Below are 22,899 nucleotides of genomic sequence, written 5' to 3'. Positions count from 1 at the left end.
CAGTATATAAGTATATTGTACCATGTCGCCGTAACAATTTGACACAATTTTTTCATATGATATTTCAGACTACCTGGGCTGCTGCTGTAAATGTGTGAAAGCTGTGATCATCCTGGTTTTGATTCTGTGGGTTACACTGACCTTATTGTACTGGTATGAGAAGAGGGAAATCGAATACCGGCATGACATTACGGAAAACATTGGTATCAATGACGGGAATGGAAATCCAGGTTAACATCTCTTTAATTTACCTTTTCCTGCGGGTTTGAAAGCAAGCTCTGAAATTTCAGCAACATGGTCATTCTCGATGTTAAATCAATATATTCATATTTTTTTTTTCAGATTTTGAAATAAGCAGTGACATGTGTATGATTTGATGTCACTGCCTAGCATGTATAAGTTCATTACTGATGTACTTACTTTCTTTAGACTAATAGGGAATAGCATGCCGTTGGGCATATGATCTGTACTGAAAATTCATTTGAAGAGCGGATAATGTCTTTATATCATCTTTGTTGTTCCGATAAAGAAATCCTCTTTCAAGTTATAGTAATGATATACAACACCTATCAATTACCAAAACCTTTTTAACGCCAAAATGTCAACAGAATGATAATCTGAACTAAAACGCAATAAAACAAGGTAATATATATATAAAAAAAAAACTAGGCATGGTTTGATATTATAATAAAGTACACCAATTCTGAAAGGCTTAAAAATGCCCTTATGTTTCTGTCCAAAAAAAAATATGGTTTATGATTTATTTTTCTTGCTGTTTCCCATGGTGACTTTTTCTGACACACTTTTGCACCTGATTTGTCACTTCGTCAAAGCATTATTTGCTTTTGTCATATTTAAAAGTGTGGTTTCGTGAACAGTCGAATGCACAATTGTCTTGCTGATCTTCTCCATATACTTGTCTGAATGGCTGTCTGTAATTTCGTGTCAAACATTTTGTTTGGTTTAAATCCAAACAGAAATCTATTTAACTCTCCAACGTTCAGGGTTGCCTATCCGTCGTCTTATACAGCACAAGGGGCCTATATACCTCTTTGTTACATTCGTACGGCCTTATCTTTCTGATCTTATTAATGTAGAAAACAAGACAAAATGTTAAAAAAGATATTCCCTCTTGGCACTTCCATTTGTCAATTTCCATTCATTTTTACAACAAACAATAATATAAACAATTACATTGTATTCCAAAACGAGAAAAAAATAAGTGTTCTAACTATGGTGAGTGTCCTGCATGGTGTATGTGTCCTGTTGATTGTGAATATACTGCGTGGCGTATGTGTCCTGTTGATTGTGAATATACTGCGTGGTGTATGTGTCCTGTTGATTGTGAATATACTGCGTGGTGTATGTGTCCTGTTGATTGTGAATATACTGCGTGGTGTATGTGTCCTGTTGATTGTGAATATACTGCGTGGTGTATATGTCCTGTCAATTGTGAATTTACTGCGTGGTGTATATGTCCTGTCAAATGTGAATTTACTGCGAGGTGTATGTGTCCTGTTGATTGTGAATTTACTGCATGGTGTATGTGTCCTGTTGATTGTGAATATACTGCGTGGTGTATGTGTCCTGTTGATTGTGAATATACTGCGTGGTGTATGTGTCCTGTTGATTGTGAATATACTGCGTGGTGTATGTGTCCTGTTGATTGTGAATATACTGCGTGGTGTATGTGTCCTGTTGATTGTGAATATACTGCGTGGTGTATGTGTCCTGTTGATTGTGAATATACTGCGTGGTGTATATGTCCTGTCAATTGTGAATTTACTGCGTGGTGTATATGTCCTGTCAAATGTGAATTTACTGCGAGGTGTATGTGTCCTGTTGATTGTGAATTTACTGCATGGTGTATGTGTCCTGTTGATTGTGAATATACTGCGTGGTGTATATGTCCTGTTGATTGTGAATATACTGCATGGTGTATGTGTCCTATTGATTGTGAATATACTGCGTGGTGTATATGTCCTGTCAGTTGTGAATTTACTGCGAGGTGTATGTGTCCTGTTGATTGTGAATTTACTGCATGGTGTATGTGTCCTGTTGATTGTGAATTTACTGCGTCGTGTATATGTCCTGTCAGTTGTGAATTTACTGCGAGGTGTATATGTCCTGTTGATTGTGAATATACTGCATGGTGTATGTGTCCTGTTGATTGTGAATATATGTCCTGTCAATTGTGAATTTACTGCGTGGTGAATGTGTCCTATTGATTGTGAATTTACTGCGTCGTGTATATGTCCTGTCAAATGTGAATTTACTGCGTGGTGTATGTGTCCTGTCAAATGTGAATTTACTGCGTGGTGTATATGTCCTGTCAATTGTGAATTTACTGCGTGGTGAATGTGTCTTATGATTGTGAATTTACTACGTGGTGTTTGTGTCCTGTCAATTGCGAATTAACTGCGTGGTGTATGTGTCGTTTGTAGTCATGACTTCACCTCTGAAATGTGTTTAATATGAAACGATATTGATAGAATACAGGTCGAATAGATCAAGTACATGTGTGTTGAATAAACATACTTACAATACGGAGGATTCTATTGATACCAAAAGCTTGCTTGATTGGAGTCAATTGAGGGCTACGTTCATGTCATACTGATAACGAGGCCAAACAGTTTTTATCACTCAACGAAATCCAAACGTTGGACTGAAAACATCAAATACCGATTTCATATGATTTGGTTTACCTCGGTCAGGCAACAAAACTCGTACACTCTTGGGTCAAAAGCTAGGTTTAGCATAATGAGACATCAGAAAGATGGGTAGGAAAACAAAAGGTGAATAACTGGTAGGCCTTATCCACAGGACACAACCAGAAAATGTTATATAATTAAAAATTTCCTCTTTAAAGGTCGATCAAAAATATGAAATAACAATAAAAAGACAAAATGACATAATTATGTTATCGGAAAATGTATTCGTTTACTCATGTTTCCATGGCCAAGACTAAGGCCATATTCAGGGGTCTGTGAGTTTAAAACAAATACCAGTGGGATGAAATGACCGTATCAGTATATAAGTATATTGTACCATGTCGCCGTAACAATTTGACACAATTTTTTCATATGATATTTCAGACTACCTGGGCTGCTGCAGTAAATGTGTGAAAGCTGTGGGCTACACTGACCTTACTGCACTGGTATGAGAAGAGGGAAATCGAATACCGGCATAGACATTACGGAAAACATTGGTATCAATGACGGGAATTGGAAATCCAGGTTAACATCTCTTTAATTTACCTTTTCCTGCGGGTTTGAAAGCAAGCTCTGAAATTTCTGAAATTTTTATGATTTGATGTCACTGCCTAGCATGTATAAGTTCATTACTGATGTACTTACTTTCTTTAGACTAATAGGGAATAGCATGCCGTTGGGCATATGAATACTGAAAATTCATTTGAAGAGCGGATAATGTCTTTATATCATCTTTGTTGTTCCGATAAAGAAATCCTCTTTCAAGTTATAGTAATGATATATAACACCTATCAATTACCAAAACCTTTTTAACGCCAAAATGTCAACAGAATGATAATCTGAACTAAAACGCAATAAAACAAGGTAATATATATATATATAACTAGGCATGGTTTGATATTATAATAAAGTACACCAATTCTGAAAGGCTTAAAAATGCCCTTATGTTTCTGATGATTGTGAATTTACTGTGTGGTGTATATGTATATACCACGATTACTAATTGGTATAAATTGAATAGATGTCGTATATACTGTTTACTATTTAGCATTGAATATTTGATATTTATTTCATCATATCACTAAAAATTATGCGTTTAATAGAGTGGCAATTTCAATAAAAAATTAAAATGTGATTGTTGAAAAAGGCTTTAGATCGTCAAAATCTAAAATTTGTGCACCGACTTCTGCCAAAAAAGTAAACACCACAACTGCCTCTAAGCGCCAAACTCAATTGCTCAGAAGACCAAAATTCTTGATGATTAACTCTAAACTCTAACTCTAAAATTTGATTGCGCCAAAACTAGTATCTTCTCAGCAAAAGGTTTTAAAATTTAAAAGTCAGAAAATATAGGAAGACGTATTGTAACCCGATCTACTATTGTAAACCAGTTATACTAGCTGGTGCCTCAGCTATTGTTCCACACTCTAGAGTTACAATAATGGAGGATGTCGATCTCTTTTAAACGCTGATGTGTAACTGGCACACAGAAAGATAATGACTTGGTCATATCATCTGCTCTTTTCTCGCTCTTAAAGGTAATGACTTCACTGGGTATATTATTGTTTATAGTGCGTATTTCAAAATTTACATGATGAATAAGTAAGACAACAACTCTTCATAATATTATTTATTAACATGTGTCTCATCATCTGTAAGTATATATGTGTGTGAAACATTACTTGATCAAACAAGACAATTATTTCGCACCATGTTAACAGGTTTAGTGAATCTACATAAGTGGGTATATACCCACCAGGTTTGGAAGTCAAAGACACAACTCCTCTGCATCAGTCACATATATTAAATCTTTTCCTACAACGACACCAAAATGGACAACTTTCCACCAATCTGTATGACAAACATGATGATTTCTATTTTTCTAATAAAAACGCTCCATTTCTGGATAGCAGCAACCCTGCCTCCCCAACCTATGGTGTTTACATTTCGCAGATGATTCGATATTCAATGGCCTTTCCCATTATTTTTCGTGCAAGAAGTCGTCAATTGACGGATAAACTCGTTAAACAGTGTTTCAGTGCAGATTGATGAAAATTATTGGGAAGTTTTTAAGGTCGTCATAGTGAGCTCATTGATACAAAATGTATTTCTTTGTGTGATGTGAAGCTGGACTTGTTTGATGCTCATTAGTCTTGATTCCATTTTTGTATACTTTGTTCTTATTCAACTCGACGTTATCTACTTGACTATGATTTAAATGGCGAGCGTCGTCGATGTAGCAAAAGACGTTTACCCTTCCGGAACACATGGTCTTATTATCCTAGTACTTTGAGAGGAGTCTCCGTGTAAATCTTATATTATGTTTTGCCCTAGGTTTATGGAATTTGAATTTTGATTATAATTATGTTTACATGTTGGTATTTTAGTATCTTTCACGAATACGTAGCAGGAGTGTAAGATACAAAACTATTAGACACTCGAGTGAATAATATTTGTTGTCATTAAAGACACTATTAAATATGATATCTATCACATTTTCACAAGCAAAATAGCCAAGTCACTGGCATATCTAGGACTGATGTAAAAGGACGAAGCTGGCGCAGACATTATTCGCTCATTATCACTTCGCAGTACGCAACAAAATATAGTCCGACCTATTTCAAATTAATGAAAACATATGCATACGAAAATGTTTTGATGTAAATTCATTTTTCTGTTCACACAAAAATGTTACTTATTCATACCATTAACAGACAGGATTTGCTGAAAACGTTGAGAAATATTTTAGCCTTTGAAAATCTATTACGCGAATGAAAATATGGCGGCAACCTAGCTGTGGCTGTTCATGGCGCGATCCGTCACTGGCTAAATGTAATAACTAACTGTGTTACACGAATCATAAACATTCGTCTAAACACAGACCTTGAGCTCAATGTAAAGGAACAATGGAGACACACAGAACAAAAGACCATTGATATAGTCAGGACATTATTTCAATAGACAATATATATTATATGTACAGAGCGTTTGCTATAGACAGAGTATACAGCCTTCAGTAACTATAAACAATTCAAAGTACTATGTAAAAATGAAATACTCCATGTTCCATATATTCTGGCGGCTGTATCGGACAAGTAGCGCGGCAACATGATGATCACGATTTACATTTTTTGCTTTTTACCTACTTCCTAAAATAAAACCTTTCTAAAAACGAGCATCAGCAAAAAGCTTGATACTGATTTTTTACTTCATAAAGGCTTACATTCTTAACTTGTTTGCAAAACATAGAATAGTAAGTTATGTTTATCGCAATAGTACATGGTAAAAAGTCATCAAGTTTTAAATGACTAGTAACTTCTACCATTCACGATGCTGCCAAGTATAGTTTGTAACAGACATGAAAATTGTCTTATTATAAATTCATTTTCAATATACAATATTTTACAACAGTTATATGTCGTAATTGTTTATCGTCATTCCTTGTCAATGGACGAATACCATGGAAACACTTTCGGTCACAAATTAATTCTACCGCTGTAAATTTCCAGTCCGACTTACAGGAAAAATTAATTGAGCGTTTAGGATAAGAAGTTACATTAAACAATGTAACTAATCTAGAAGGCTCAACTTATGTCAAAACCATTCCATCCTTGACGATACATGGAATCTTAGTGTAGGGAAGACATATAGTTAGAAATCCCAGTTAGATGAGTTCATCTGTTCCATTGTTCTTCCTTGTTGTCTGTTGCGATCCGCTTTGTAGCCATTTCCTTTAGTTTCGCAAGATGTACCTACCAAAAATGTAAAATGTTAATCAAATAACTACAACATATTATATAACAATGGACTAGGGAATATAAAGCAGGAAAACATCCTCATACAGAATATCATACAGAATATCATACAGAACATTATCATAATGTATCATACAGAACAGTATCATACTGTATCATACAGAACATTATCATACTGTATCATACAGAACAGTATCATACTGTATCATACAGAATATCATACAGAACAGTATCATACAGAATATCATACACATAACAGTATCATAATGTATCATACACATAACAGTATCATAATGTATCATACAGAACATTATCATACTGTATCATACAGAACAGTATCATAATGTGTCATACACATAACAGTATCATAATGTATCATACACATAACAGTATCATAATGTGTCATACACATAACAGTATCATAATGTATCATACATAATATTATACAGAACAGTATCATACACAATATCATACAGAACATTATCATACTGTATCATACAGAACAGTATCATAATGTATCATACATCATACACATAACAGTATCATAATGTATCATACAGAACAGTTTATCATAATGTCATACATACAGTATCATAATGTATCATACACATAACAGTATCATAATGTATCATACAGAACAGTATCATAATGTATCATACAGAACAGTATCATAATGTATCATACAGAATATCATACACATAACAGTATCATAATGTATCATACAGAACAGTATCATAATGTATCATACAGAACAGTATCATAATGTATCATACAGAACAGTATCATACTGTATCATACAGAACATTATCATACTGTATCATGCTGAACAGTATCATAATGTATCATACAGAACAGTATCATAATGTATCATACAGAATATCATACACATAACAGTATCATAATGTATCATACAGAACAGTATCATAATGTATCATACAGAACATTATCATAATGTATCATACAGAACAGTATCATACTGTATCATACAGAATATCATACAGAACATTATCATACTGTATCATACAGAATATCACACAGAACAATATCATAATGTATCATACACATAACAGTATGATACTGTATTATACAAAATATCATACAGAACAGTATCATACTGTATCATACAGAATATCATACAGAACATTATCATAATGTATCATACAGAAAAATATCATAATGCATCATACAGAATATCACACAGAACTGTATCATACAGAATATCATACAGAACAGTATCATAATGTATCATACAGAATACCATACAGAACAGTATCATAATGTATCATACACATAACAGTATCATACTGTATCATACAGAATATCATACAGAACATTATCATAATGTATCATACAGAACAGTATCATACTGTATCATACAGAACAGTATCATAATATATCATACAGAATATCATACACATAACAGTATCATAATGTGTCATACACATAACAGTATCATAATGTATCATACAGAACATTATCATAATGTATCATACAGAACGGTATCATAATGTATCATACAGAATATCATACAGAACAGTATCATAATGTATCATACAGAACAGTATCATACTGTATCATACAGAACAGTAACATAATGTATCATACAGAATATCATACAGAACAGTATCATAATGTATCATACTCATAACAGTATCATAATGTATCATACACATAACAGTATCATAATGTATCATAATGTATCATACAGAACAGTATCATAATGTATCATTCATAACAGTTTCATAATGTATCATACACATAACAGTATCATAATGTATCATACAGAACAGTATCATAATGTATCATACAGAACTGTATCATAATGTATCATACTGTATCATACAGAACAGTATCATAATGTATCATACACATAACAATATCATAATGTATCATACACATAACAGTATCATAATGTATCATACAGAACAGTATCATAATGTATCATACAGAACAGTATCATAATGTATCATACATAACAGTTTCATAATGTATCATACACATAACAGTATCATAATGTATCATACAGAACAGTATCATAATGTATCATACAGAACAGTATCATAATGTATCATACACATAACAGTATCATAATGTATCATACACATAACAGTATCATAATGTATCATACACATAACAGTATCATAATGTATCATACAGAACAGTATCATAATGTATCATACAGAACAGTATCATACTGTATCATACAGAACAGTATCATAATGTATCATACACATAACAGTATCATAATGTATCATACATAACAGTATCATACTGTATCATACAGAACAGTATCATAATGTATCATACACATAACAGTATCATAATGTATCATACACATAACAGTATCATAATGTATCATACAGAACAGTATCATAATGTATCATACATAACAGTTTCATAATGTATCATACACATAACAGTATCATAATGTATCATACAGAATATCATAAAGAACAGTATCATAATGTATCATACAGAATATCATACAGAACATTATCATAATGTATCATACAGAACAGTATCATAATGTATCATACAGAACATTATCATACTGTATCATACATAACAGTATCATAATGTATCATACACATAACAGTATCATAATGTATCATACAGAACAGTTTCATAATGTATCATACAGAATATCATACACATAACAGTATCATAATGTATCATACAGAATACCATACAGAACAGTATCATAATGTATCATACATAACAGTATCATACTGTATCATACATAACAGTATCATAATGTATCATACATACAGAACAGTATCATAATGTATCATACAGAACAGTATCATAATGTATCATACATAACAGTATCATAATGTATCATACAGAACAGTATCATAATGTATCATACACATAACATTATCATAATGTATCATACAGAACAGTATCATAATGTATCATACAGAACAGTATCATAATGTATCATACAGAACAGTATCATAATGTATCATACATAACAGTATCATAATGTATCATACAGAACAGTATCATACATACAAACAGTATCATAATGTATCATACACAGTATCATAATGTATCATACAGAACAGTATCATAATGTATCATACAGAACAGTATCATAATGTATCATACATACAGAACAGAACAGTATCATAATGTATCATACACATAACAGTATCATAATGTATCATACAGAACATTATCATAATGTATCATACACAAACAGTATCATAATGTATCATACACATAACATTATCATAATGTATCATACAGAACAGTATCATAATGTATCATACATAACAGTATCATAATGTATCATACACATAACAGTATCATAATGTATCATACAGAACATTATCATACTGTATCATACATAACAGTATCATAATGTATCATACACATAACAGTATCATAATGTATCATACACATAACAATATCATAATGTATCATACAGAACAGTATCATAATGTATCATACAGAATGTTTGTTACGTATACAGGATTTAGAACATAAGCGATGACTTCCAAAGTAAATGTTACACCAAGATGATAAATGTTTTAACCATATCTCCATGGACACGAATTCGAAGAAATTTTCAGAAAAAATATTTCTGAAAATTCGTTGTCACAAAGTTCATTGTTTCAGATGAGATTAAATGTGTACTGTATTATACATTTATGTCAATTTTTACAAACATATAATATATTTAAGAAACAAATAACTTGAAAGTAGACAGCGCAGCTTTTGATAATTTCTGTAATCATATATATATATAGCGTATAGATTTTTTTGCAACATTCTTTTACTGAATATATACTTTTGTTTCATCATTTGAAATATTTCGGTAGAGCCTGATATAGAAGACAGAATTAACTTTCAATCAATATTTCCTTCGGCTATTTCAGTTAGAACACATGACAAGGGAGATAACTCTAGCAGGGTCTAAATATTTACAAATACACACGTTACAAAGTTTATATGTGTCGATCAAGCTCCTTAAAACTATATACTTCTTTAAGATTGTAAACCTAGATGTTATCTATACACGGGAAATTGTTACCGAGATATTTGAGCCAAGAAACCGTTGGCTCTGCACACAAAAAGAAACCATATGTTTTCATACCTTGGTCGGTACCACTTCAACTATAACATTGTAAAACATTGATAGGACAAGAAGCTAGTTACCCTGACACCAGCACCAGTCCTTGGTAGTTTCTCTAATAGAGTACAGTAGTGAGGAGATCATAGGATTAGAAGGAAAATCTCACTTACCTTACCTCTTGCACCGACCCTTGGTAGTTTCTCTAACACAGTATAGTATAGAGGACATTGTAGAAACATCAGCTGATGATGAAAATGGCAAGAAAAAGGCAAATATAAACAATTAACTTAGCTGCATATATTTCATGGATTTTTCTATCAACAGAAAGGTATAAAGTATAATGAAGCTAGCGTTTAATTAAATCAATATGTCTATACAGGAAATCGGATTGTAGCCAAATACCTGGATATTACAAGATAACGTTTACATTTATAGAGTTTTCTACCTTGGATTGGAAGTAGCATTCTAACTCCTCTTCTGTGAGAATTGTTGAGTGCTTTTTCCTGTTGGAAAGATTGTATACTAGTTACAATTTGTTCTAGGAAAAGAAATGGGAATTTATCAACAGTTCGTACATGTATATTACTAAACCTCTCGTAACACATTATAATTAAGAAAGTAAAACCTACTTCATCTAACCACTTGTGTACTACACAACAAAAGGTTTAGAAGACGAAATCAACTTTATACATTTCCACCATGATTAGATAAGGAGATAACAGTTTATCTATGTAGAAGACAACATGCAGTTATTTCATCCGATTTCGGAGTATGACGATACCTATTTTGTTGAGGCCTTTACTCATTGAAAACATCTGATTCCTTTTTCTCAGTGGAGTGTTTTGTAAGAGTTCTGCCTTCAAGGATTTCAGAAACCAAATGATATTTCCGATAAAAGTCTCGATAAGCAACGAAATGATACCCAAAGGACAATTAAGGTTAAACCTATGTTAGAAATAGGCTTAAAACAACATTAAGGAATTTAATGAGACAATAATGGATTTTACGGGGAAGTCGGAAGAGCATGGCATGGAGGTAGGATACAACGACAACGAAACAGAGGAATTATGGGACACTACGTCAACATAGGGAAATGATGAGGCAAGGCAACAATAGGGACAGTAAATCAACATAGGGAAATGATGAGACAAGGCAACAATAGGGAAATGATGAGACAAGGTAACAATAGGGAAATGATGAGACAATGCAACAATAGGGACAGTATATCAACATAGGGAAATGATGAGACAAGGCAACAATAGGGACAGTACATCAACATAGGGAAATGATGAGACAAGGCAACAATAGGGACAGTACATCGACGCAGAGAAATGATGAGACAAGGCAACAATAGGGACTGTACATCGACATAGAGAAATGATGAGACAAGGTAACAATAGGGACTGTACATCGACATAGAGAAATGATGAGACAAGGTAACATAGGGCAATGATGAGACAAGGCAACAATAGGGGAATGATGAGACAAGGCAACAATAGGGAAATGATGAGACAAGGCAACAATAGGGGAATGATGAGACAAGGCAACAATAGGGAAATGATGAGACAAGGCAACAATAGGGACAGTATATCAACATAGGGAAATGATGAGACATGGCAACAATAGGGAAATGATGAGACAAGGCAACAATAAGGACAGTACATCAACATAGGGAAATGATGAGACAAGGTAACAATAGGGACAGTACATCAACATAGGAAATGATGAGACAAGGCAACAATGAGGACAGTACATTAACATAGGGAAATGATGAGACAAGGCAACAATAAGGACAGTACATCAACATAGGGAAATGATGAGACAAGGCAACAATAAGGACAGTACATCAACATAGGGAAATGATGAGACAAGGCAACAATAGGGAAATGATGAGACAATGCAACAATAGGGACAGTATATCAACATAGGGAAATGATGAGACAAGGCAACAATAGGGACAGTACATCAACATAGGGAAATGATGAGACAAGGCAACAATAGGGACAGTACATCTACTTAGTGAAATGATGAGACAAGGCAACAATAGGGACTGTACATCGACATAGGGAAATGATGAGACAAGGTAACAATAGGGAAATGATGAGACAAGGCAACAATAGGGACTGTACATCAACATAGGGAAATGATGAGACAAGGCAACAATAGGGAAATGATGAGACAAGGCAACAATAAGGACAGTACATCAACATAGGGAAATGATGAGACAAGGCAACAATAGGGACTGTACATCAACATAGGGAAATGATGAGACAAGGCAACAATAGGGACAGTATATCAACATAGGGAAATGATGAGACATGGCAACAATAGGGAAATGATGAGACAAGGCAACAATAAGGACAGTACATCAACATAGGGAAATGATGAGACAAGGCAACAATAGGGACAGTACATCAACATAGGGAAATGATGAGACAAGGCAACAATAGGGACAGTACATCAACAATAGACAAGGCAACAATAGGGACTGTACATCTACATAGGGAAATGATGAGACAAGGAAACAATAGGGACAGTACAACAACATAGAGAAATGATGAGACAAGGTAACAATAGGGAAATGATGAGACAAGGCAACAATAGGGACTGTACATCAACATAGGGAAATGATGAGACAAGGCAACAATAGGGAAATGATGAGACAAGGCAACAATAAGGACAGTACATCAACATAGGGAAATGATGAGACAAGGCAACAATAGGGACTGTACATCAACATAGGGAAATGATGAGACAAGGCAACAATAGGGACAGTATATCAACATAGGGAAATGATGAGACATGGCAACAATAGGGAAATGATGAGACAAGGCAACAATAAGGACAGTACATCAACATAGGGAAATGATGAGACAAGGCAACAATAGGGACAGTACATCAACATAGGGAAATGATGAGACAAGGCAACAATAGGGAAATGATGAGACAAGGCAACAATAAGGACAGTACATCAACATAGGGAAATGATGAGACAAGGCAACAATAGGGACAGTACATCAACATAGGGAAATGATGAGACAAGGCAACAATAGGGACTGTACATCAACATAGGGAAATGATGAGACAAGGCAACAATGGCAATATCAATAGGGAAATGATGAGACATGGCAACAATAGGGAAATGATGAGACAAGGCAACAATAAGGACAGTACATCAACATAGGGAAATGATGAGACAAGGCAACAATAGGGACAGTACATCAACATAGGGAAATGATGAGACAAGGCAACAATAGGGACAGTACATCGACGTAGAGAAATGATGAGACAAGGCAACAATAGGGACTGTACATCGACATAGGGAAATGATGAGACAAGGTAACAATAGGGACAGTACAACAACATAGAGAAATGATGAGACAAGGTAACAATAGGGAAATGATGAGACAAGGCAACAATAGGGACTGTACATCAACATAGGGAAATGATGAGACAAGGCAACAATAGGGAAATGATGAGACAAGGCAACAATAAGGACAGTACATCAACATAGGGAAATGATGAGACAAGGCAACAATAGGGACTGTACATCAACATAGGGAAATGATGAGACAAGGCAACAATAGGGACAGTATATCAACATAGGGAAATGATGAGACATGGCAACAATAGGGAAATGATGAGACAAGGCAACAATAAGGACAGTACATCAACATAGGGAAATGATGAGACAAGGCAACAATAGGGACAGTACATCAACATAGGGAAATGATGAGACAAGGCAACAATAGGGAAATGATGAGACAAGGCAACAATAAGGACAGTACATCAACATAGGGAAATGATGAGACAAGGCAACAATAGGGACTGTACATCAACATAGGGAAATGATGAGACAAGGCAACAATAGGGACAGTATATCAACATAGGGAAATGATGAGACATGGCAACAATAGGGAAATGATGAGACAAGGCAACAATAAGGACAGTACATCAACATAGGGAAATGATGAGACAAGGCAACAATAGGGACAGTACATCAACATAGGGAAATGATGAGACAAGGCAACAATAGGGACAGTACATCGACGTAGAGAAATGATGAGACAAGGCAACAATAGGGACTGTACATCGACATAGGGAAATGATGAGACAAGGTAACAATAGGGACAGTACAACAACATAGAGAAATGATGAGACAAGGTAACAATAGGGAAATGATGAGACAAGGCAACAATAGGGACTGTACATCAACATAGGGAAATGATGAGACAAGGCAACAATAGGGAAATGATGAGACAAGGCAACAATAAGGACAGTACATCAACATAGGGAAATGATGAGACAAGGCAACAATAGGGACTGTACATCAACATAGGGAAATGATGAGACAAGGCAACAATAGGGACAGTATATCAACATAGGGAAATGATGAGACATGGCAACAATAGGGAAATGATGAGACAAGGCAACAATAAGGACAGTACATCAACATAGGGAAATGATGAGACAAGGCAACAATAGGGACAGTACATCAACATAGGGAAATGATGAGACAAGGCAACAATAGGGACAGTACATCGACGTAGAGAAATGATGAGACAAGGCAACAATAGGGACTGTACATCGACATAGGGAAATGATGAGACAAGGTAACAATAGGGACAGTACAACAACATAGAGAAATAATGAGACAAGGCAACAATAGGGACTGTATATCAACATAGGGAAATGATGAGACGAGGCAACAATAGGGACAGTACATCAACATAGGGAAATGATGAGACAAGGCAACAATAGGGACAGTATATCAACATAGGGAAATGATGAGACAAGGCAACAATAGGGACAGTATATCAACATAGGGAAATGATGAGACAAGGTAATAATAGGGACAGTATATCAACATAGGGAAATGATGAGACAAGGCAACAATAGGGAAATGATGAGACGAGGCAACGAAAAACAAATTATGATTATGAAAGTCGACTTGACAAGTAATATCATATAGTCGTTATGGTGAAAGTTAACGAAGACGATTAAATAAGTCGTGAAGTTTTCCCTCTATTAAAAACAAATCTTTCAGTAAGGACTATTTTTAAACATTTGACTCTGGGTTGTGGCAGAGATTTAGATATAAAACTCACTCCACAAAGAGACAGACATCATCGCCCAGTCTATCATCTGGAATACCGATCACCTGTATAAAACGAGAACGATTCAATACCCGTATAATGTATCTTTATACATTTCAATACAAACGGTAATCGGTCATTTTTGTCCGCCTCGGATATTGACTATATATCAAGAAGTAAAATACGAAATTCTATTGAGGAGAAAAACAAGAAAAATAAAATCAAGAATTCCTGAAGAGTAAACGTCTTCTGCTTTAGCGACAACACACGCGATCTTGGTCAGTTAAAATAAATTAGATCACGTTTCAAAACAAATACGAAATAAACAAAAAAGACAACCACAAGGGTACTAACGTTCATCAAACATTTAAATTTTCTACCTTCTAAGACAAAGATTTTAACGACAACCACAAGGGTACTAACGGGCATCAAACAAATGTTAACGACAACCACAAGGGTACTAACGAGCATCAAACATTTAGATATTTTACCTTCTAAGACAAATGTTAACGACAACCATCAGGGTACTAACGGGCATCAAACATTTAGATATTTTACCTTCTAAGACAAATGTTAACGACAACCACAAGGGTACTAACGAGCATCAAACATTTAAATCTTTTACCTTCTAAGACAAATGTTAACGACAACCACAAGGGTACTAACGAGCATCAAACATTTAAATCTTTTACCTTCTAAGACAAATGTTAACGACAACCACATGGGTACTAACGAGCATCAAACATTTAGATATTTTACCTTCTAAGACAAATGTTAACGACAACCACAAGGGTACTAACGAGTATCAAACATTTAAGTCTTTTACCTTCTAAGACAAATGTTAACGACAACCATCAGGGTACTAACGGGCATCAAACATTTAAATCTTTTACCTTCTAAGACAAATGTTAACGACAACCACAAAGGTACTAACGGGCATCAAACATTTAAATCTTTTACCTTCTAAGTTACAAATGTTAACGACAACCACAAGGGTCAAACATTTAGATATTTTACTTTCTAAGACAACAACATCAGGTACCTTTGAAAGACAAATGTTTTCGGTTCTAAGTTCATCAAACATTTAAATCTTTTACCTTCTAAGACAAATGTTAACGACAACCACAAGGGTACTAACGTTCATCAAACATTTAGATTTTTACCTTCTAAGACAAATGTTAACGACAACCACAAAGGTACTAACGTTCATCAAACATTTAAATCTTTTACCTTCTAAGACAAATGTTAACGACAACCACAAGGGTACTAACGGGCATCAAACATTTAGATATTTTACCTTCTAAGACAAATGTTAACGACAACCACAAGGGTACTAACGGGCATCAAACATTTAAATATTTTACCTTCTAAGACAAATGTTAACGACAACCATCAGGGTACTAACGGGCATCAAACATTTAAATCTTTTACCTTCTAAGACAAATGTTAACGACAACCACAAGGGTACTAACGGGCATCAAACATTTAGATATTTTACTTTCTAAGACAAATGTTATCGACAACCATCAGGGTACTAACGGGCATCAAACATTTAGATATTTTACTTTCTAAGACAAATGTTAACGACAACCACAAGGGTACTAACGAGCATCAAACATTTAAATCTTTTACCTTCTAAGACAAATGTTAACGACAACCATCAGGGTACTAACGGGCATCAAACATTTAAATCTTTTACCTTCTAAGACAAATGTTAACGACAACCACAAAGGTACTAACGGGCATCAAACATTTAAATATTTTACCTTCTAAGACAAATGTTAAGGACAACCACAAGGGTACTAACGGGCATCAAACATTTAAATCTTTTACCTTCTAAGACAAATGTTAACGACAACCATCAGGGTACTAACGGGCATCAACCATTTAAATATTTTACCTTCTAAGACAGAATTACTTACAACTGCTGTTTCGACCTTTGGATGAGACCTTGCTGTGTCCAGAATAAGTTGAGGGAACACCTTTTCGCCCATGTGTTTAAACGTCACACATTCAGCCATCCGTCCTAATAGCTGTACATGTCCAGTTTTATCCATCACTCCAACATCACTGGAATGCACGAATGAGAAGGGGCCTAAAAGACGTACGCTCCCGAGTTTTAATTACGTAATATTACATATTTAACACATCACTAAACAGCTCCGACTGTTACATTTAGGCACATTTCTTGATTTAGGCAAAACATATTTCCCAACAACCCATATTACATTTATCATGCCACTGCATCTAAAAGATTTTAAATATAAAGAGAATGAAAAAATGATTGTTTGAAATTTTGAGGATTCTTTTATAACAGGGTGTACGTGTTGCTCATTCTTCATGTATCCAGAAAAACCCAGGAATACGTATCCGTGATGACTCACCCCATATGTATCCAATAAAACCCGGCAATACGTATCCGTGATGACTCACCCCATATGTATCCGATAAAACCCGGCAATACGTATCCGTGATGACTCACCCCATATGTATCCGATAAAACCTGGCAATACGTATCCGTGATGACTCACCCCATATGTATCCAGTTGCTGTGACCTTTGACTGCTGCTGTTGTCTTTGGGTCGTTGAAGTAACACAAGAAGGATGCCCATCCACGAACACAGACTTCACCGGTCTGGTTAACAGGCAACGTTTCGCCGTATTTACCAACAATCTTCAACTGATTTGATAAAAAAAACCCATAAAATTGTTTGTAATGTTGCGAAAGCATGAACACACAACGCCGATATTGCCAACTGGAAATTTCTTGCAGTATTTACCTCCCTTGACTTCACACCGTATCTATCAGCTATTTCCATATGACAGTTTTGTGTAACGTAAACTAAATCTACCGACAGATGGACAATTTAAGCATAACGCAGTTGCAGCTTTGTATACATTAATTAAGAGAAATTATTACTAACACTGGCGCAAAACAATGCCAACATTACGGATCACTTATAACACGATCGCGTACCTCCATATGTGGTAGGGGATATCCAACTGAATTCCGTCTTTGGTCTAATGTAGAGTACAAGTTTGATGTCATAGTACCCTGGACTTCCGTTGAACCATAAGCAATCTAAATATGGGGTCAAGATGAATATGTTAATATGTTAATTTTAGAAAGTATTGTGAATGTCGCTTTTACCTCCAAAATTGATTTTATCGGCAATATTGTAAAACAAAATATATACATAATTTAAGGCTTTATTCGGGGGCAAAGACTTGGTCCAAAAATAAATAGATAAAATTTTCTACAATCCACGGAAATTTCAGAAACTCGGATTTATTTGCATGAATAATGTGAAGAATAAAAAACCGTAACATAGTACGTTAAAGACAAGTGATTACCATAGTGTCAGGGAACTGATCGCAGATCCTGTTGAGATTGTTGGTACTGACGCTCTGGCCCGTTACTACAACTTTAGAAGGTAACATAGTATCATAAAAGTAACAATCAAAATGGATTCTATATATTTCACATGTAACAAAGAAAATAAAATCGAAAACTTACCAGCACGGAGTGAGCTTATGTCGTATCGATGCAGATCTGGAGAATCTAACATTTTAATAATTTCGTACGGGTATCCGCTGTACCACGTTAATCTGAAGTGATATAAGATAATATTTTAATGATTTCGTACGGGTATCCGCTGTACCATGTTAATCTGAAGTGATTTAAGATAACATCTTAATAATTTCGTACGGGTATCCGCTGTACCACGTTAATCTGAAGTGATATAAGATAATATCTTAATAATGTCTTACGGGTATCCGCTGTACCACGTTAATCTGAAGTGATATAAGATAATATTTTAATGATTTCGTACGGGTATCCGCTGTACCACGTTAATCTGAAGTGATATAAGATAATATCTTAATAATGTCGTACGGGTATCCGCTGTACCACGTTAATCTGAAGTGATATAAGATAATATCTTAATAATGTCGTACGGGTATCCGCTGTACCACGTAATCTGAAGTGATTTAAGATAATATCTTAATAATTTCGTACGGGTATCCGCTGTACCACGTTAATCTGAAGTGATACAAAATGATATATTTATGAAGGCAACAATTGTGTACAAAAACAACAAAGAACATATGAACATGTCAACATTATCACAATCCAGACTTTCAATCAACAGTCAGTCCAACTGAACCAACTAAATACTAATATACATACAATAAAGCCAAAGAAATTTCCAGATAGACTTTTTTAGACATGTTTTCGAGATATGAATAATCCTCACAAAATCGACAAATTAATGGCAAAATTTGTGAATGAAATCGTGATGAAGATCCCAAAACATGTTAATTACCTCCTTTCCCGTCGACCTTGACCTGTGTAAAAATCGTGATATGGGGTAAATGTAACTTATCCAGTTAGATACCACACGTAAACGTTATATAAACTTACTTTTCTTCTTCTATGCATTTCATTAAACAGCTGATATCGTTCATGTAGAAATCGACATCTGAAGGGACAAAGACTGCGTACATCGTCCGCCATTTAAACACCGCCTCTGTGCACTTAATTACACACATTCCGTCGTCTGTGACGGGGTTTCGAACACCGGCTATCTCAGGCTGTAACAAGCATTACCAAGTCATATAAAGTAAATCCAGGCGCGTGGCTGCCTTTACGCAAACATGCAACTGTGTACCCATCTTCACAAAATGAAGCAAATTATTTGTCAAAATATCTTAATTTCTTTCCAACTTATTATATGTTTGTCACCAAATCAAATAATTAAAAATGAACAAGAATCATGTCAATACCACTTTTTTATGAAGATGTATCCAAATATCTACAGCTGATCAAGAGTAAGGAAACATTGTATCAGTGAAACGTAAGAGAATATTTTCAAACATTTACTCGTACTTTAGAAACTTGTAAATGTATTCTCAGTGTAGAGCTACATTTCACACACTAATTGATAATGTATGAAACCTTACCACAGTTTTAGGGTTGCGCCTGTTGTAAAATCTTATAAAATTCACCATGTAGAATTGTGAGCGACAAACAAACTTCACATCACCTGTCGTGCCCTGTAACAGTAACATATACCTATTTGATATAAACGACTCGAATATTAGATTGACCGCTATTTTCCCCCATATTCTTCAGGCAGACATATGCCTGCATTTATTCATCAATAACCGAAGATCAAATATCCCCTAACAAAAAATTAATTAGTGAATTAATGTCTGTATTTGTAAAATGATTCATCATGATTTTTATCTGTGTTGTTTCAATGAGAACACGCTACATTGAGGCTTTCCTTACAAAGCTAGATAATTAGTTCAGCGGATAAGATTATTCTATATACGTACAGATGTTGTTAATATAATGGCCGATTCTTCAGAACTGATGTGCGATCTCAATGAGGAGAGAGCGTCGTCAGCTAAATCCGCCCCGGAGTCAAGGAAATCATCATACCGTGTGTAGCTATCGTACAAAGACACTGTTATTTCTTAAGAATGTATACAAGAAAGGAGCTAACAAGTACATCTACAAGCATGAAGCGTATTAATAACACAAATGTATGTGGTTTATACTATACATTCAATTTTTTTTTCTATTAGTTTTTAATGCTGTTTTATATCCTCATAACAGCGATGGTGATATGAACGCCGATGATCGGGTCACTAACTGACGATCTATTACTGAACACACATTCACATTACACATACTGCTGATGACTCGCTGTTAAAAGAATGAACTACAACCTCTTACTTCTATTGTATATCAACAGCATGCTTATTGTAGCTTCTCAAATTAATTAAAGTTTCTTTATATTGATTCTTATAAACGACCATGGAATCTTGTATTCCAAGTCAAAATCGACGAATTCGACCGAAATATGATCCGAGGAAAGATTTACACGGAGACTATTAAACATTCAGATATGAAAGGTATATGTTGATGAATACTCACTAGTACTTTACGTGAGACACACAAAAGGAATCAGACAATAATGGCTGGGAGAAGTTGATAACAATTTAGATCAGCTATTGGCAGGTAGAATATTATTCAAACAAATTCACCAGGAAAGTAGAACGTACATTTACCGCAAATAACTGTGTAAATCTCACATATTACATTGATGTACTGTAATGTAACGCAGTTTTACAAGATTTATAATGTACTTATGTTATCAATCGATTGCATATTTACTTACGATGTATTGGTTTGCAACACTTACTTATGTGCCATACGTATTGATGTCAACAGTACGCAGACAATTAGGTGTATTGTAATAACCTGTGCCAACTTTTCGATTATGATGCCGAATAGAACTATTCAGAATTAACGCGTGACATTACTTACCTGCATAAACCACGATATACATGGCGGCTGTCGCCGATGAAGCAAAAGGCACTTACTCTTCCAGAATACCTGGTCCTATCATCTTTGTACTTTTACAGAAGTCTCCGAGTAAATCTTTCCTTTTTTATATCTTGCCATACTTTTATTAAATTTGAGTTTATATTATCATTCTGCTGACAAGTTAGAATTTCCTCTTTTTTAACAAACCTTACCCAGACTCGCAGGCTTCTTCCATGGATACAACATCAATAAGATTTGATGGTCTGAAAATATAAAATTGATAGAGTCTTGCCATTCCTTGCGACCGATTCATACTGTTATTAAATGCAACGTATGCGTTTTATTTCATGATTTCAAGTAGGATATGTATGACGGGTTAGGAGTTTACGGTGCCTTTAGGTTATATCATTACATATAAAACATGTGTGTTGTTAATAATTAACATCTCGATTGGTACACTTGGCATGCTGTTCATAAAATCTTACCTTAAATCGCTTTTGCTGAGGACGATATCGTTTAGTAAAGTTTTTACTTCAGGGATAACAAGGCGCCCGACAAAAATCACAGATGGGTTTGTCTTAAAATCAAATACAGTCAGTTAATACAAATGCGTTGGTCTTAATATCAAATACAGTCAGTTAATACAGACAGGTTGGTCTTAAAATTAGATACAGTCAGTTAATACAGACGAGATTGGTCTTAAAATTAAAAACAATTAGTTAATACAGACGGATTGGTCTTAAAATCAAATACAGTCAGTTAATACAGACAGGTTGGTCTTAAAATCAAATACAGTCAGTTAATACAGACAGGATGGTCTTAAAATCGAATGCAATCAGTTAATACAGCTGGGGTGGTCTTAAAATCAAATACAGTCAGTTAATACAGACAGGATGGTCTAAAAGTCAGATACAGTCAG

At 34.6% G+C, this 22,899-nt stretch overlaps 2 protein-coding genes across 5 annotated transcripts in view; one reads left to right on the top strand and one right to left on the bottom strand.

The window, feature by feature from the left end:
• The window catches only part of LOC132563327 (uncharacterized), a 64,813-nt gene that overhangs the window by 14,435 nt on the left and 27,479 nt on the right, over positions 1 to 22,899 (top strand). For 2 of the 4 annotated variants that reach the window (XR_009554794.1, XR_009554793.1), the window contains exon 3: positions 3,096 to 3,236. The gene's annotated coding sequence lies outside the window, so the exon portion shown is untranslated. Of the gene's footprint in view, positions 1 to 68; positions 82 to 3,095; positions 6,128 to 22,899 lie in introns of those variants that run through there. The other 2 variants (XM_060228087.1, XM_060228086.1) reach the window with 2 other exon arrangements.
• On the bottom strand, positions 6,386 to 20,653 carry LOC132563326 (medium-chain acyl-CoA ligase ACSF2, mitochondrial-like). Its single transcript, XM_060228085.1, has 11 exons — positions 20,606 to 20,653; positions 20,067 to 20,236; positions 19,161 to 19,252; positions 18,998 to 19,068; positions 18,621 to 18,725; positions 18,175 to 18,323; positions 17,566 to 17,713; positions 15,656 to 15,708; positions 10,993 to 11,050; positions 10,718 to 10,789; positions 6,386 to 6,463 (listed from the first exon to the last, which is right to left on the bottom strand). The coding sequence occupies exons 1-11, from the start codon at positions 20,651 to 20,653 to the stop codon at positions 6,386 to 6,388; spliced, it is 1,044 nt and encodes a 347-aa protein (XP_060084068.1).

This window comes from Ylistrum balloti, unplaced genomic scaffold, assembly GCF_031769215.1.
Source record: "Ylistrum balloti isolate Yb309-2 unplaced genomic scaffold, AGI_CSIRO_Ybal_v1 Utg371680, whole genome shotgun sequence".
Classification (NCBI taxonomy): Eukaryota; Metazoa; Mollusca; class Bivalvia; order Pectinida; family Pectinidae; genus Ylistrum; species Ylistrum balloti.
The sequence above is the reverse complement of the archived record's forward strand: the minus strand, read 5'-3'. Positions and strand labels throughout refer to the sequence as shown.

Excerpts from the sequence above, each read along its gene's own strand:
- LOC132563326 (XM_060228085.1), bottom strand. The coding sequence starts at position 20,653 with ATGGTGAATTTTATAAGATTTTACAACAGGCGCAACCCTAAAACTGTG. Across the intron at positions 19,069-19,160 it reads CATAAGCTCACTCCGTGCTG|TTGTAGTAACGGGCCAGAGC; the intron begins GTAAGTTTTCGA and ends TACCTTCTAAAG. Across the intron at positions 18,726-18,997 it reads ATCAGTTCCCTGACACTATG|ATTGCTTATGGTTCAACGGA; the intron begins GTAATCACTTGT and ends CCCCATATTTAG.